General features: G+C 37.2%; 2 protein-coding genes across 4 annotated transcripts in view; both read right to left on the bottom strand.

The window, feature by feature from the left end:
- The window catches only part of drd3 (dopamine receptor D3), a 46,822-nt gene extending 39,532 nt beyond the window's left edge, over window positions 1–7,290 (bottom strand). For all 3 annotated transcript variants that reach the window (XM_047350554.1, XM_047350556.1, XM_047350555.1), the window contains exons 1-2: window positions 6,803–7,290; window positions 3,754–4,086 (exon numbers count right to left, since the gene is read on the bottom strand). In XM_047350554.1, coding sequence (XP_047206510.1) covers window positions 3,754–4,044 — 291 coding nt within the window. In that variant the 5' untranslated portion in view covers window positions 4,045–4,086; window positions 6,803–7,290. The remainder of the gene's footprint in view (window positions 1–3,753; window positions 4,087–6,802) is intronic.
- A 5,786-nt stretch (window positions 7,291–13,076) lies between these two features.
- Window positions 13,077–15,838, bottom strand: si:ch211-161h7.8 (thiosulfate:glutathione sulfurtransferase). Its single transcript, XM_047349199.1, has 4 exons — window positions 15,605–15,838; window positions 13,939–14,064; window positions 13,688–13,850; window positions 13,077–13,569 (listed from the first exon to the last, which is right to left on the bottom strand). The coding sequence occupies exons 1-4, from the start codon at window positions 15,783–15,785 to the stop codon at window positions 13,515–13,517; spliced, it is 525 nt and encodes a 174-aa protein (XP_047205155.1). The 5' UTR covers window positions 15,786–15,838; the 3' UTR covers window positions 13,077–13,514.
- Window positions 15,839–16,251: the final 413 nt, after the last annotated feature.

Raw genomic sequence — 16,251 nt, 5'->3', positions numbered from 1 at the left:
TGTTTTCTTCCCCTATGATCTTAAATATACCTTCATTTATATTTAACTTAAAAGAACAGATTTAGGACTTTTATGTTACACTCTGTTAATCCTGCAGCCTTCATGAGATTAAATAACTCCTGTTTGAATCCAAAATAAAGGCATACAAAAAAACATTGGAAAGCTTAACAGCACACATGGAAGTTAAAACTCATGACTGACCCCAATTACAGTTCTTATCTACCAAAATTTACTGTTCACAGGAGGTTAACAGTTGTCAGCCTCTTCTTACAAAGCACGTGTCAGTGTTTTTCAGCAAAGTTGACCTGCAGTTAAATTTTCTGAAAGCCTATTACCTTCTCAGGATGTGGGTGTCTGCCTGTTAAACATACGCGCACATAAACCGGATGATTTTCAGACCACATGTAGTTAAGTCCATCCTTGAGCATCACAATTAGTCACTTCAAGGGTGCCTGTCTAATATAAACATGACTCTATTACAGCTTGCTTCAGAGTGCAGTCTATTTCTTTGATGAAATCTGGATGCTCGAGGTACAAGTTTGCTTGTACAGGTGATGGGGTTGCCGAGCAGTGAATAACATGACAAGAGATGCTGAGGAAATTAACAATTAGCTAGTAAATAAAGATTAATTAGGACAAATAGCCGTTTTCTATTTAACCTTTACTCCTTTGGAGCTCTCACAGTTGATTAGTCATCCCCAATTAGAACCAAGGCATCAATGAAGGCAGCATATCGTTGAGTAATTATTTTGTAAATTAATAGATAATAATAATAATAGGAAAATAAGCACACCATTGTTACTTAGCATTGCTCAGATGGTAAAAAATTAACAAATGCATTCAGGCAAAAAGTAATAAGACGTATAGTGATAAGAAAAGTAAAACACTACCTAAAAAAAAAAGAAAAACTACAAGAACCAGTTAAAGTTAAGATTAAAGTCAGATTAAATAGCCTTGAATTGATGGCATAGTGGTGGATAAGTCTGCCCCTAGTAATTAACAAGCGAAAAAATGAAAATAATTCAGAAACTAATAAAATAATGAAGAAAATAATTTACAAAGCTGACGTGTAACAATTTTTATTGTTACACTCGTGAATTAGCTAAAATATCATTTAATTCTCATTTAAAATATGCTGAATTGTGATAACCGTAAAGCAATGTTAAACCAAATTAGGAACCACTTTCTAGTAAAAAAACAAGCTAGCATTAGCACTGAAGCATAGCTATCTTCCACAGAAAGTTACTGTGTACTAACTGTCCATGATATAGTGCATTATATAGTGTCAGACAACTTTTCTCAGCATACTGTATTTGCATCTATAGTTTTGTTGGTAATTCCGAATGGTAATTATGTTCAAAACTGTGAGAGAGTGAGACTTAAATATTACAGCAAAGCCGCACCGTTTCTGTTTCAACTTCATTCTGTCAACTTCTGTTGGGATATGGAACATGCTGGATTAGGAAGTGCTGAAAATGTTTGACTACTCTTAGGATCTGCTTTCTTTAGGAAATACATACGTACAGAGACTACGGTTTTAATATAATAAACCCAAGCAGATAATCTGCTATTTTTAGCAGATAATACATGCTAAAAATAGTTTTAAACAGTTTAAAAAGTAAATTATTTAATTGTTGCTGTCCTTTCATTTACATCTATTATATGACTTTTATTTTCATCTATGACTTGCTTATGATGCGCACTTATTACATAAACTGTATGTGTATTGAGATGAAGGTTGTCAGATTTGTAATATGCTGCAGCATGAGGATAGAGTAAATATTTTTTTTCCATTAAGTCATTATTTTATTATTTTGTTTTCAAACTTAATAAACCCTTGACCATCATGTGTTGAAAAGTTCAATGTTCTATACAGAGCGTATGAGTGCGCTTTAATTACTAAATAACTATTAGCAGAGTTATTCAGAAGACAGGGACAAGGTTCCCTGACTTGTCAGCCACTGCCAACATGCAGCATGCTGAAGTGAATCATTCATGCAGACAGAGCGTCTGCATACAGCAGCATGAGATTAAGCAACGTTATTTTCAGATCTTTGCAACCTTATCTGTGTTGAAATTATGTAAATTCTGAAGCACTGGTGTCTTTGTGCACGGTATATGACGTATTTAACTTAACACATACAAATCATCCATGGAATGAGCAGAGGTTGCACTATGTATCCTGCAGTAGCAGATCCATAGGAAGGTAATGCTGGGGGTGTATTTACTTAGGGTTGCATACCTTCATATGTCATGTAAGACAGAATGCAATAATCTTACAGGGGTATTGGTAAAGCCCTTTTTACAGCAACTGATCTCTCACACAGTGATTTGACGTCGCCTCCCAATATAAATACTTAATGACCACTCACAGCGAGAATAAATATGTTGAAGGTAGGTTTTATAAGTTATTATAATTCCAAAAGAGATATTCTAATCACACAAAACCAGTATGGTCATGTCAAAGCTTTACAAAAACAAATCACAAATGTGCCACAGAATTTTAAATAGGTGTATCTCCAACCCAACCTGGCCATATGTAAACAAATAATTGCAAACTAAATCTAATAACTGGTGATACCATCCTTGATGACAACAACTACCATGAGTGTTTGCAATAACTGACAATGACAATTTTACATCACTGGGGAGGAATTTTGATTGACTGTTTTTTGAAGAGTTGTTTTAATTTAGCCATATCTTAGGCTTTCCAGCATGAACAGACAATCTCCTTCAGGATCTCCTGGTAGAGAGCAGAGTTTATGGTTCCATCAATTATGCTAAATTGTTCAGCTCCTGAAGAAGCAAAGCAGGTCCACAGCTTTACACTCCCTGATAGTTTTACACCAGATTTAATGGGGATGCACTTCCAAAAACCTTTGTCTTGTTAGTTAAATATTCCTTTTTTTTTTTTTTCAAACGTCTGCTGGATCATCAAGATGTTTTTGGCAAATGTTAAACATATCTTTGTGTTCTATCTGGTCAGCAGTGGTGTTGCCTTGGGACTCTCCCATGGGTGCCATTTCTGCCCTATCTCTGTTAATGTTAAATTATGAACACTGAAATTAACTGAGGCAACTGAAACTTGTAGTACTTTAGTTGCTGTTCTGGGTTTTTTGTGACCTCCTGGATGAGTCATTGATGCATTCTTGAAGTAATTTTGGTAGCTCAGACACTCCTGGCTAGGTTTACCAATGTTCCATGTTTTCTGCATTTGTAGATAACGGTTCTCACTTTGATTCATGAAATCACAAAGCCTTGGACATTGCTTTGTAATACTTTCCAGACTGATAGAGTGAGTTTCCTTCTCATCATTTCTTGAATTTATTTAGGTGGGGACATGATGTATTGATTTCTGACGTCTTTAAGCCTACTTCATGTTGTCAAACAGGTTCTATTTAGGTGATTTTTTGGCTTTACAGGTCTGGCAGTAACCAGGCTTGGTTGTGGCTAGTGAAATTGAACCAAAAATAGTGAGTAATCACAGATAATAATCATTTAACACATATTGGCAGGTTGGTTTGGATAGCTTTTTTCACTTGATGAATAATATCGTCATTTAAAACGGGAATTTTGTTTTTATTCAGGAAATGCTACTTTGATATTAAAAGTTGTTTGATTATCTGAAGCATGTACAAGTGACAAATAGAATACATTTGTAAGGGGCAAATACTTTATCATTACAGTGTAGAGATTTGGAGGAAAAACACTCCTGTAACTTTTTTAATCACAATTATCAGTCCAGGTACCCACCTCCAGGTATACAGCCCAGGGCATGACCAATGAGGCCACCAGCAGGTCAGCCACAGCCAAGCTGACCACCAGATAGTTTGTGGTCGTCTGCAGCGAGCGCTCCCTCAGCACGGCCAGACATACCAACACGTTCCCAAACACAATGGCCAGGATGAGCAGGGAGTACAGCATGGCATAGTAGTTGCACTCCCCCTCGTCCCTCCCCAACGCATCTGAGCTCTCATTCTTCTCATCCCAGCCCAGGCGGTCCGACTCGTTCCAGAGCCGCTCTGTGCTGCTAAACATGGCCATGGATTTTTTTCGGTGACATTGGAGGTGAGATACTTGGCAAGCCTACCAAAAAAGAAAAGGAGCATTGTTTAGCATTTGCCCAATTGTCACAAAACATTCTCTTCTTTTGATTCCCATGCAAACATGGACAATATATTTCTAACAGCTCATTAGTCAGATAAATACAGCATAATTGTCCTCTGATGATGGGAGCATAATTTCACAACAAAGAACCTTCTGGGAAAACTGCCTCTTAGCAACAGCAGTCAGATGAACTGATAAATAAAAAGTAATGGTTAAATTCCCAGCTGAAATGCCATTTTCTGAGCCTTACTTCTGTTTCCATGCAACATTGTTTTAGTTTTCCTGCTGAATGAGAAATGTAGGCAACATTGTCAGCCTTTGTGCTTCCAATAGGCAGTTCACTAAATATAGACGCAGCAGAAATTAATGCTTGAAACAGCAAAAGTCCTTTGTGTGAAACGTTCATTTTATTGCTCTTTTAGTTCACATGCTGTGTAGTAAAACTATTAAATGAGAGGCTATAGCTTTAATGAGGGTCTAGTAGCAAGCATTTGAGCAGTGTCAGTAAGGTTAGAACATCCCAGGTCCAAGCTGCCATCCCTGAGATGTCCAGTTGGCTACAGTCCTACGTTCTGCTCCTTGCACTCAATCTTCCTTTTCATTTGTCTCCAAACTTCCAAGCCTGGCCTGAAGCCAAACATTAGAATGCTGCTAAAGCTCACACCTGTGCCTATACAAGTAGATTTAAAAAATCTGCACATCCCTGCTAAAATGCAAGGTTTCTGGGTTATAAAACAGTTGACCAAGATAAATCCATTCAGAACGTTTTCACCTTTAATGTAGCATTCATCATTTACATTTGAACATAAACAAGAAATAAATCCATGCACGGGGAAAATACAAAAAATAAAAGAACCTCAACCTGTTGAATAAGTATGCACACCCTTAACTAAAATTTTGTTGAAGAACCATTTGATTCATTTTCAGCATTCAATACTCTTTTGTCTGTCAGCATCCCACATCTTGATTTATATTTTTCCACCCTACCTTGGTAAAGTTCTCCACATCTATCAGCTTGTGAATGCAGTACATCACTTGTCCCCAGCTAACTTGAAGCAACCCCTCAAATATTCAGTCAGACTTGGTTCTGAAAGCTGGATCAGCCATTACAAAACTTTGAATTTCTTCACTTTGAGTCATTATTTTAAAGATTTGGATAAATGCTTGGACTCACAGTGCTGAAAAATGAAATTGCCTTTATCGTCAGCTTTCTAGCAGACACCTGAATGTTTTAGGTCAAAGCTGACTGATATTTAGAACTATACATAAAATAAGTTTCCCTCTATCTACTAAAATCTACTAAAACATAAACCCGGATCATGATGCTGCCATCAATATGTTCCAATGGGGGAATGGTGTTTCTTTTGGTCATGCTTGGTGTTGTTTTTGCACAGATTTACCTTTTGGAATTGTGGCCAAAAGGTTCAAGATTGGTTTCATCAGACCATATGTTCTCCTACAAAGCTTTGGGAATTTTTGCCAGACCTGAATGTTGTCTTTGAAAAAAGGACACCACTCTTTCAACCTTACACCTCCAGACTTAAGGAGAAACAAGAGATTTTTTGTCACAATTAGAACACAACCAGCAATAACCAGACATTTTTTGCAGCTTCCTTATTTGTAACTGATGTTAGGTGTTTATTCAAGAAGACAATGTACAAACTTGAGCAACCAGATTAATACTTATTATTTTTATATTTTACGTTTTCCCTTGAACATTTTTGTATCAAACTTGATATGATGAATGACACATTAAAGGTGAAAAAGGATCTGAAACGATTTATTATGGTCTCATATTTTCACATCGTATAACCCAAGCATTTTAACAGGGGTGTGAACACTTTTTTACATCTACTGTGGGTGCTAAACAAACGAATCCATCTTATTCCGCTCCTCTCTCCCTCAACAGCAGAAATATAAGGAAACAGCCACAGAAAGAGACAGTGGAGTCGGATTTAGACCTGGCTTACACCCAGGTTTTTAAAGATTTTCTCAGTCTATTATTCCAGCCAGTTGCGGAATGGATCCAGTATAAGATTAATGTCTGCTGGAGAAGCTGAAGAAGCAGAGAAAGGCACTGAGACAGATCTCCTTCAAATTTCCTATACTAGTAGTGCAGTGTTGAATTTATCACAAACGAAATGTGTTTGACAGCAACATAAAATGGCACTCATAATTCATTTTACAGAAATTCACGGAATGCAAGTCCATAAACAATTAATTGAAATCAGCCAAGGGTTTAATTGTACTCGAAAATGATGCTCATCTTTACCCTTTGGTTCATGTAACAATATGCAGCGCATCGCCAGTTAATTTACTCTGAAATCTCCAAGGAGAGGGGTATATTTAATGAATGTGAGCTCTATAAACTGTTTACATTATAAGAATGATTTATTTGCATTCAAGAACCGGCTATCTGTTTTTTTTTTATTATTATTCCTTGTTAAATTTATCAAATATTATTTTGCAAGAGCCATAATGCTATGAACTTTTGAGACTGCAGTGCTTAATCGAGACTTCTGTAAAATGGTGAGGTCAAATAAAGTCAGCGACTCTTATTTATCCATATGAACAAATATCAGAGCTAATTTAGGACGCAAAACAGCAAGGAGACATTAAACATTTTAGTGCTTCATGATGCTGTAATTGGTGCGTCCCCCCTACCCAAACAAAAAGTGCGCACATATTTCCATACCTGTTACCGTTTCCAAGCGGAGGATTCATCAGATGCCATCGTGGAGCCGCTTTATCCGCGCTGACATAAAACTTGTCCGGTCACAGCTTCCAGCTCCAGCGGGAGGAACGCTCCGTGCCATTGCGCGCAGGGTGGATGAAGTAAATGGAAGGAGCTCTGTGAGAACCCAAGGTGGTTACTTAATCTCCACCTGAAATCTCAGCGCTTCTCAGTCGCGTTCTGCTCTTTTGCTCTCTGATGTTTTGCAGGCACAGCGGAGGCGCGTAAGTGGAGCAGCAGACAGGCGTTTTCGCAAATATGATGTGCAAGCAACTAAATAGTTTCTGCCTAAAAACTAAATTCATTGTCTCTCCCCAGATTAGCAGACCTCATGACCTCCAGCCTGTCTGGGTCGTTCTTTGCTGGAAGTGGTGTTCAAACAAAAATAGCCTAATGTTGGCCTCATTAAACAAACAAATGAGAGAACCAGTCAAACGAAAATGAGGTCAGCCAGGAAATGGGGGAGAAAAATGCTGAGACTCACACCTTTTTCTCCAGGGGCGCCTCCAAAATGCTTTGTAAGAGGTGGCCAGAAAGGAGGGGGGGGGGGGGGGGGGAATTATATAGATTAGTTACACGCAGACCTTTCAAGACCTTTTTTTTGTTTTATTTTCCACTTCTACAGCTAATGGAAACACAACATTTAAGATTAGAATATTACATTTTTAACACAGAAACATCAGCTTAATGAAAAGTGCGTTTCATACTTGCTTAAAGGCTGTAGTTTTGAAAAGGTACTTTTGATTTGACAAACGGCCCTCATTGGAAAGCATATTTATGAATGTTTATAGATATAAATTTGTCAAAAAAATAGATTTTGGTCCCCAAGTTTGGTTAAATAAGAATAAGCTACCCCGACTCAGTTACTGTAATTCCAAACGTTTGGTAGTAACAGAAATTGAAAATCAACCCATCAACTCTCTCTCTCTTTTTGGTGTGGATGCTGTTACTGAGTGAAGAAGGCAACTAGCTAACCATTTCAGTTTCACTGAGGTGCTTGAACTATTGTTAGAGAAAGCACAGAGATGTAAGAAGCTTTTTAATGGCTGGAGTTTTTTTACTAGGTATTTTACACAGTCAGAACTCATGTCTGATTGAAAAAACTACTATACCATAATTTAGCTGATTTGATACATTAACACATCCTTACCATAAATTTAAAATAATGTTACTCTCCTGATTTTTGACCAAATTGATCCCCACTCAACCAATATTTATTAATGTATATGTTTTCAATTTGTCACATATAAAATGGACACATAAAAAATATTTAGGAACATATTCATTTATTGAATTGTAGTACTTTTTGACATCAGTATTGTAAACAAACATGAAATTAAATAAATTGTTTCTGTTAATACAATAAACATGTTTACCCAATTTACAATGACATGTTTGTTTAATTGTATATCTAATGAATTATGAATGTATTTGTATTTGCTGATGCATTAAAATAATCCTTTCATTGTTTATGTCTTTTTTGAACTGTGGTACTTTTGAACCTCCATGCTTTAGGAGCCCCTTGCTGAGCTTAAGGAAAACCTGTAACAAACCAGATTAAACGTGTTATTTTCCTTTCTAAGATCAAGTTTATTCTTTTAAGCACTTTATCAGCCAGTTAACAGCTTCATGTTTCCAGATATCTTCAAAAAGAGACTCCAAAATACAAAGTCAGGGTCTAAATTTAATTACAAAGCATCCGTGGAGTGCATTTTTTTTTAAAAGCACTGAGCAGCAGGAAGTTGATGGACTGTAACCACAGTAGCTGGCAACCATGATTAGCAGATCATTTTTCACTTCAAGCCGCCCACCAGTTTGTGATTTAACTAATGTAAAAGTGTCCAAATGTCCTTGGTGCTCATCAGAAACATGACCCATCCTTCTGCTCTTCAACAGCACGCTGGCAAGTTTCTCACATGCTTTGTGGCGAGCTGGGAAGAATTCTAATGTGTTTGGTAGCTGAGGGGAATTTGGATCTTAAAGTGTTTGTATTTGACACCTGTAAGGAGAGCTTAAGTTTGAGATCAGTGTCCAGTAAACAATGACTCCATCAGCCCTATTTTCCTTGTAAATCATGCAACATTCAGTAGATCTATCTCCATCTCGCTGATTTGTGGCAGCCAGTGGGAGTGTGTAATTTAAACTAGACTGGCTATTCCCTCACTGGGTTTTAAATTTAAAAGAGGAGCAGAAAACATATTCTACTCATAACTAATTCTCTTTAGATGTGGGGATTTACAACCCTCCTACTGTCTCTATGGAAGGATGGGCCTGGCAAGGACAGGGACAAGGGAAGTAAAGTAGATCCACCTGAGCGAGGGACCTTGTGAACATTAGACCCTTGATGGCTTCTCGCAGAGCTGTTACTGTCGGGATCTGTATCTGTCCGGACTAATGGCAGTGTGGAGGTCAGGCCTGAGTGAACCATGTTTCAAGAATACTAAAGCAATGGAGTTCAAAAATACGTTTTTTTTTGTTTAAATCTTCAATATTTTGCTGCCATCTACTGGTGTAAACAGTGTATAGGCATGGCCAAAAGTTTTGAGACTGAGAAATGTTGCATATTGCGTGCTTTATGGTACACATTTCATCATTTTTAAAGGCTTTTATTGAGAAAAACATCACGCTTGTGCAATGGATCTTGATGGGATGAAGATCTTCAGAGTTTACCGGCCGCAAACCAAAAATGTCAATTTTTTGATCCAATTCTTTATTCATGGCACTGTTTTTAGGCAAAGTTGTGGGAAAGTCAAATCCCTTGTTCTCAAGTTGCTTTGTCTCTGGGTATTGTTCATTTCTTCCTCTCCAGGAAGTCATTTTTCCTGATGTCCCAAACAGTGTGAATTGGATTTCATCTGAGAAAATAACTCTATCCCAGTCTATTACCCGTACTCAGTCAGTAAGTCTGCCTTCATGTGTTTTTGGAAAGATTTGATTCTTTGCTGCTTTTCTTGACACCAGGTACAGAAACATTGACTACCTGCTGCCATTCCTGAGCAAGCACTGTTCTGGTGGCAGCACAATCACTTAGATGAATGCTCATCAACTGACAAAACAAAACTAGCCCCAGACACTTCAAAGTCAACTAAGCATTCACAGAGAAATCAGCTGTTGAACTTGCACAGCTGGTTTTTCGCTTGATTGGCCCCGCCAGCGGCTTGGAAACTTAAAAATCCATTTTTTTTTTCTGATCAGCGAAAACACCACGCACAGCTGCTCTTCCATGTAGATACTGGCACTGAATAAAAAAGACTATAAGTTAGCCATTTACAGTTTCAGAGGAGAGGCATAACAAGACTTTTCAAGTTTTATTTATTTAGTTTGCTATGGCTGAATTTCAAATGTAGGTAAAAAAAATCTTAATATCTTTCATATGTTAAAAAATGCATTTTTGGCACCCACAAAATTGAATATTGTAAAGCTACAACTTTTTTTATGTAAATACATGATACATCATTTATGCATAGGACCAAGAGTAAAGGACATGCTGTACATTTAAAAGGGGCATTATGAAGGACAAAAAAACCCATTTCTAATTCAGTCAGAACAACAGAAAGACATCAGCTGCTCTGTCATTGCACTTTCCTCACAAGTTCACCAAAACCATGCTAGCAGGTCATAGCAGTGTAGTCTTGGCAGTGTAGTCAGTGAGCAGCTCCACTATAATTAGGAAAAAAATGAATTAAACCTGGAATCTGGTGCTCTCACGTTTACCATTTTTGTTACAACCACCATTGTTCAGTTATAACTTTAGTTGTTTGAAAAAGCAATCTACATCCAACTGGTTCTTCTGTGGTATGACATTGTCCTGCTAAGACATCCAAATGGGCCTTAAAGGAAAAGATGCCACCTAAATGCCAAAGAAAACTGTACAAAAGTCTTTACTCAGCTCTATTTCTTTTATATTTTCAATCCAAAGGGGCATACCATCTTGTAATATTTCCTAATGGTCTTGAATAATAATATTCTACTCTTTCTGAAGGTCTTTATATGGAATATATTTTTTTTCCTATAAAGAGTAGTGCATCATTATGAAGAGGAAGGAATCTGACACATCATTATCTAAATATTTTAGAAATAAATGTGAAAAGTGCACCTTGCATTTTTATTCAGCAACCAGAGTAAATGCTTTGTAGAAACAACTTGCCACAGCACGTCTTTACGGGCATACTTCTAACTTTGCACATCTAGAAACTGGTTTTTTTCTTATTGTTATAGAACAGATTAAGCTCCGTCAGACTGACCATCTGTTGAAGTAACAGGCAGTCAAAATAGTTGCTGTTTGTGGTTGGGACAAAAGGAGAGAAATGAGGAGACATTGAAATTTTCACAAGACTGTGTCTTTGCAACTCATCACTCAGGCTAGCTTTTGAACTTGATCTAAAACTGTCCCAATTTGTCTTTTAAAGCATTCTGAGAAAAAAATAGGCATTTCCCACAAAAATAAGATGGAGTTTGGACTACTTTGACCACATATAAAATATAGTCTCTTTCTGTCCATCTGCAGAGTACCTAGTCTTTACACCTGATTTGATACAAGGCATTTTCTTGCTTGATCCAGTTTCAGGTGACATTCCAGGAGCTACTGCTAAAAGATGATTGACAATGGTTTTCTGAACTACCCTGTGATCCCATGTAGTTGACCAAAATGAAATGATTTATAATGCAGCGCCATTGAGGGCTGACAGGTCAGCTTTCATTGTACTGTGGCTACCAGCATCGTCCTTTGTCCACTGAGCTCTTGACAGCCCTGAATTTTTTCACACTAATGAGCACTGTAGATATCGAAAGATCAAAATTCCTGTTCAAACAAATTATTTTTCTACAAAGGTTTCGCATAGTACGACACAACCAGGTTTAAAAAAACAAAAAAAAACAACTATGTTTGTGTTGGATCCGAACAATCCTAAAACCCTAATGAGCTACATGCTGAATCTTCCACAACTCCAGCTAATCTTTTTTAATTTTCTTTCCACCCCAAATAGAAAATATATTAGTTTTTCTGAAAAACAACAATAACTTTGGCCACAGAGAAACAAATGAGCTAAATACAAGTTTAGACGGTATTTTCCTTCAAAGTAAAATTGACCTTTTCTGAAAATTTATTTTCTATTTGATTTTCAGAACCGGCAGCAGATTTGAATGTTATGACATGAAGAAGGAAGTGGGTTTTGAATTTTCAAAACAAATCTCTCCTTTACAAGACTTAAGAGGAGTTATATGTTTACATGAGGATTATAAATCTTTGAAAAATTATCCTTTATGACAGAAAAATAAAAATGTCTAAAGATCTTTGAACAGTTGTAGTCAAACAGTGGTCAAAAAGAGGTCTCACTCACATCGGCCATTATTAATTTGCCATCTTTTAAGAAAGGACTAAGCAGCAATAAGTGTAGTAGAAAAACTCTCTCTGACAGCCAATAATAATCTCAAGCCAGCATTTAAGATGTGAACATCGTCCAACTCAAAACATGGAGATGGTAATATTTTGGTAACATTGTTGTGAAAGAAATAAAGTAACAAGTGTATAAAAAATAGATCAGTCACACGGGTTCTGTATGACTTCTGCTAGTGGACATGTTGCAAGAAAGCTTTTAAAACACTTAACTGCATGCATTGCTAATAAAGGTCAGCCTAGTTTTTTCAAATAGCAACTTCCACATAATTACGAAGCCTGCTACGTTATTCTCCAATCAAAATTCGGACTCTTATGGTCTAAAACTCAATAACACATGTGGAGGAATTTACTACTCTTAGACACATCAACCATTGTTCCCTAAAGCACCACAGAAGTTGAAAGGTTCCTTTAAAACCAGTGCGCATTCAATAGATTTTGGTATGAAATTAGGAAAGGATCAACCTTTGCTTTCATTTATATGCTCAATTGTTCATTGTTTATATATCTGGTGCCATTGTGAAAGCCAGAGGTTACTTTCAAAAACAAAATCTAAGTAACAAACCCTAAATATCTGATAACTCTAATAAAAATGACCTGGTGTGAGCTTTTGCTACTCGTGCTAATTCGAAAGAGTCGTAACTAAACAGTATGTTAGTGTATTTTATTTGCTTGCCTGGCTTTTATTGATTGGATTTGTGCCAAACTAAAATTACAGAGCCAATCAAATGGATTCACATCTCTTGACTTTTTTTTTTTTTTTTTTTTGCTTTTTGTGTCACCTTATAACCACCAACTTATTTATTGACGATTTAAAGTAATGGACCAAACACAAAGTAGTGCATAATTATAAAATTTGGGGTTTTATTGTGAAAAAGCTTAAGGTGACAAATACTTTTTCAAGGTGATGCAGGTCATTCAAAAACCTCCGAGCACTATACAGCTCTGAACAGCTAAAACAGAACAAGTTGACGGTACACACCTGAAAAGGTTGCTTCAGAGCAAAAGGTCCAGTAAGAGGTAACTTAAAGCAACATTTTATTAACATGAAACATTTTAATAAAGTGCATATGTTCTAGGTCTTTATTTAGAGAAAAGGACACTTGTGGTATTTACCCAAGTTCATTAAAATTAGTAACTTTAACAGAGGCTGTAACTTATAACAACTAAAATACTGCAAGCTGCCAAAGTAAACAAATGTTTACATTCTGTAGTGTGGCTTCAGTATTTTGTTTATGTAAAAAGTTAATCTGACACAAAGTAAATTGAGGCGTGGATTCAATTTCCTTCTTGCTCGACCCACGCAGCATACCCTCCTTGCAGATGTCTTGCCCTAAGAAAAAGACACATGAAGGGAAAAAGATTATCTCTGTTCCTACTTTTCTTCCAAGTGGTCTTCTAGTTTCTACATTTTGTCAAGGACTTGTTAATGGAGATCTGCCTGTTTCTACCTGTGAAATCCCAGCTGACGGGCAATGCCCAGAGCTTTACCACTTCTGACGCCGGTTCTGCAGTTGAACACTATGTTATCGTCGTCTTTTCCAGGAGCCTTCACTTCAAACGTCTGCTGAAAGGTCTTTGGGGGCAGCTTAAGAGACTCTTCCACAATATTCACTTTCACACAGTCACACAGAAAGACATGGTAAAGGTAAATATCTAGTTGAACAGCTCAGTACTAGATTGTACGTGTATTGTGACCTACGTGGGAGGTTGACTGCTTGAGGAATGTGGCCATCCTGGTATTCATCCGGATTCCTCACATCAAAGAGTTGAACTTTATGGTTTGACAGCATGACCTTCAACTGTGAGGGGGTCACCACTGATAATTCTATGTAAAAATTAAAAAAGGTTAAAGGAGTAAGCAAAAGATGAAGAAAGTGGAGCATAAGCAAACAATGCTTGTCCTGTTTGGTTAAGTGATTCCTGGTCGGCTTTACCCTGATGTCATGCTACTGTGCTTCCAAACAGCATTCCATGGCTACAGCAATAACTCTGCGGTGCATTCAAGAACACCTCATAAAAAAAGAGTTTCCATTTTGAAGTACACCTAAAATGTTCAGACCAAAATTTAACATCAAATGCCACAATAGTCTTACTCAGCACTTTCTAAGCAAGCATTCTGACATGTTGTATTAATATTTTATATCCATCTATGAGGCATAACATTATGTCCGCCTGTGTTGGCCCCCCTGGTATACTGAAATGTTACATCCCCATTGCTTGGTTGTTTTGGTGGGGGACTGGAGTCAGCATAGGCACCATGACTGGTCTGCACATGAATCACACTGTGTATCCTGACACTTTCAGGTGAGACCCTCTTCAGCAATTTTGGATGCATCAGCTTATCTACTGGATCAGAACACATGAGCCAGCCTTTGCTCTCCAATTGCATCAGTGAGCCTTGGGCACCGACCGTTGTTCTTCCTTAAACCACTAAGTAGTTGCCGGCCGCTGCATAAAACTGTATAAATAAATTTTGCTTTTATTTTGCTTGAAGGGATGTGTAGATTAAAATCTGCATTGATAATTGAACTTCATTATTTTATGACTTTTTAAAAAGCGGTATAGAACTTCCTGTTAAACAGGAGTTTTCCTTTTCACTGTCTCTACATGCTCATCCAGGAGGAGTGAATGCTGCAAATCACTGACTCGATGCAATCTGCTGGGTTTCCTTAGATAGAAAGACTTTATAACCCATATGAATAATAAACTGAATTTAACTGCACCCTTTGATAGGATTAATTGGAACATATGCACCTGACTTAAAACCTGCATGATTCGACTGAACTGACTTTGTAAAGTGCCTTGAGACGATATGTGTTGTGAATTGGCGCTATATAAATAAAACTGAATTGAAAGGTCATCAATGACATGGCTTGCTGTGTTTAGTTCAAGCGTTTAGTTCAGTGCCATTAAATCTGGACAAACAGAGCCAAAGTTCAAGCTACATGAACATGTCAAGGGCCCCAAGAGGGTTAGGCATTATGTTTTTTTTTTGTTTTTTTTTGTTCAAATAGTCAAGAATTTCTAGAATAGAAGTTGACTTAAACGCACCATGGGTTGAACAACTGAAACGCTGAACCGCTCTCACAAACATTTAAACACACAATTTATCACTTTTACTGTAACTTATGACTCAACAGCCCCTGCTGCTTTAAAGTAAGCGTTATGTGGGTCGTTGTTTCTCCAAGCTGAACAAAAATGACAGAATGCTAAAATAAATTACGAACCACCAGTTTAACCGGGCATAAAACAACCTATCAGCACTCAAAGCAGCTAGTATGTGAAATGTTGATGTTACACCTTTGTATTGTAAGTAGGTCTTACAAGGATGCGTTTTCAAAGAACATTTCCCTTTTTAAAATTACCGTCATCGCATGTTCCTCCGCATGTTGGGCTGGAGGTCGTGTAGGTCCGGACAAACGAAGCTACAGTCGGGTAAGACCTTCGGTTGACTTCAGTAACAACCTGACAGAAAACACGCGAGAACAGGAGAGACAGCATGACGAGGACAGGACCACGGTACACACTGCTGTGCAACACGACCATCGCCTACAAACATGACGCTGCTGTACGAAGGATTACTGTAAACAAACTCTTCTTCTATGGTCTCACTTCTTCTTTGTTTTGTTGGGAATAAACCACCACACTGCCCCCTCTGGTCAGCAGCTCTTTACTATGACTAATAATTATAAGAACCAACTAAAGTGTTTAAATATAAATATAATTAATGCAGGTTTTAGCAATTTTTCAGTTCTTTCTTTGAGTAATTGCATTGAATTTCCACAACAGAATGAAAGTAAAAGTAATATTTTTTAGATACATTTGTCTTGTCCTATTTGTCACACATATCAACGTCCTGTAGAAGACAATGTATCCATCTTCATTTTGCAAAGGTTTAATGTTTTTCTTTATTTTAAAAACTCAAAATAGAATTAAAATGGTGTTTAAAAAATACAAATTTCAATATATTAAAAAAATTGCATAACACATAAGAGTTTTATTAGCTGGACTG

Source organism: Girardinichthys multiradiatus, chromosome 21 (assembly GCF_021462225.1).
Source record: "Girardinichthys multiradiatus isolate DD_20200921_A chromosome 21, DD_fGirMul_XY1, whole genome shotgun sequence".
Classification (NCBI taxonomy): domain Eukaryota; kingdom Metazoa; phylum Chordata; class Actinopteri; order Cyprinodontiformes; family Goodeidae; genus Girardinichthys; species Girardinichthys multiradiatus.
Note: the sequence above shows the minus strand (reverse complement) of the source record. Positions and strands in the feature narration are given on the sequence as shown.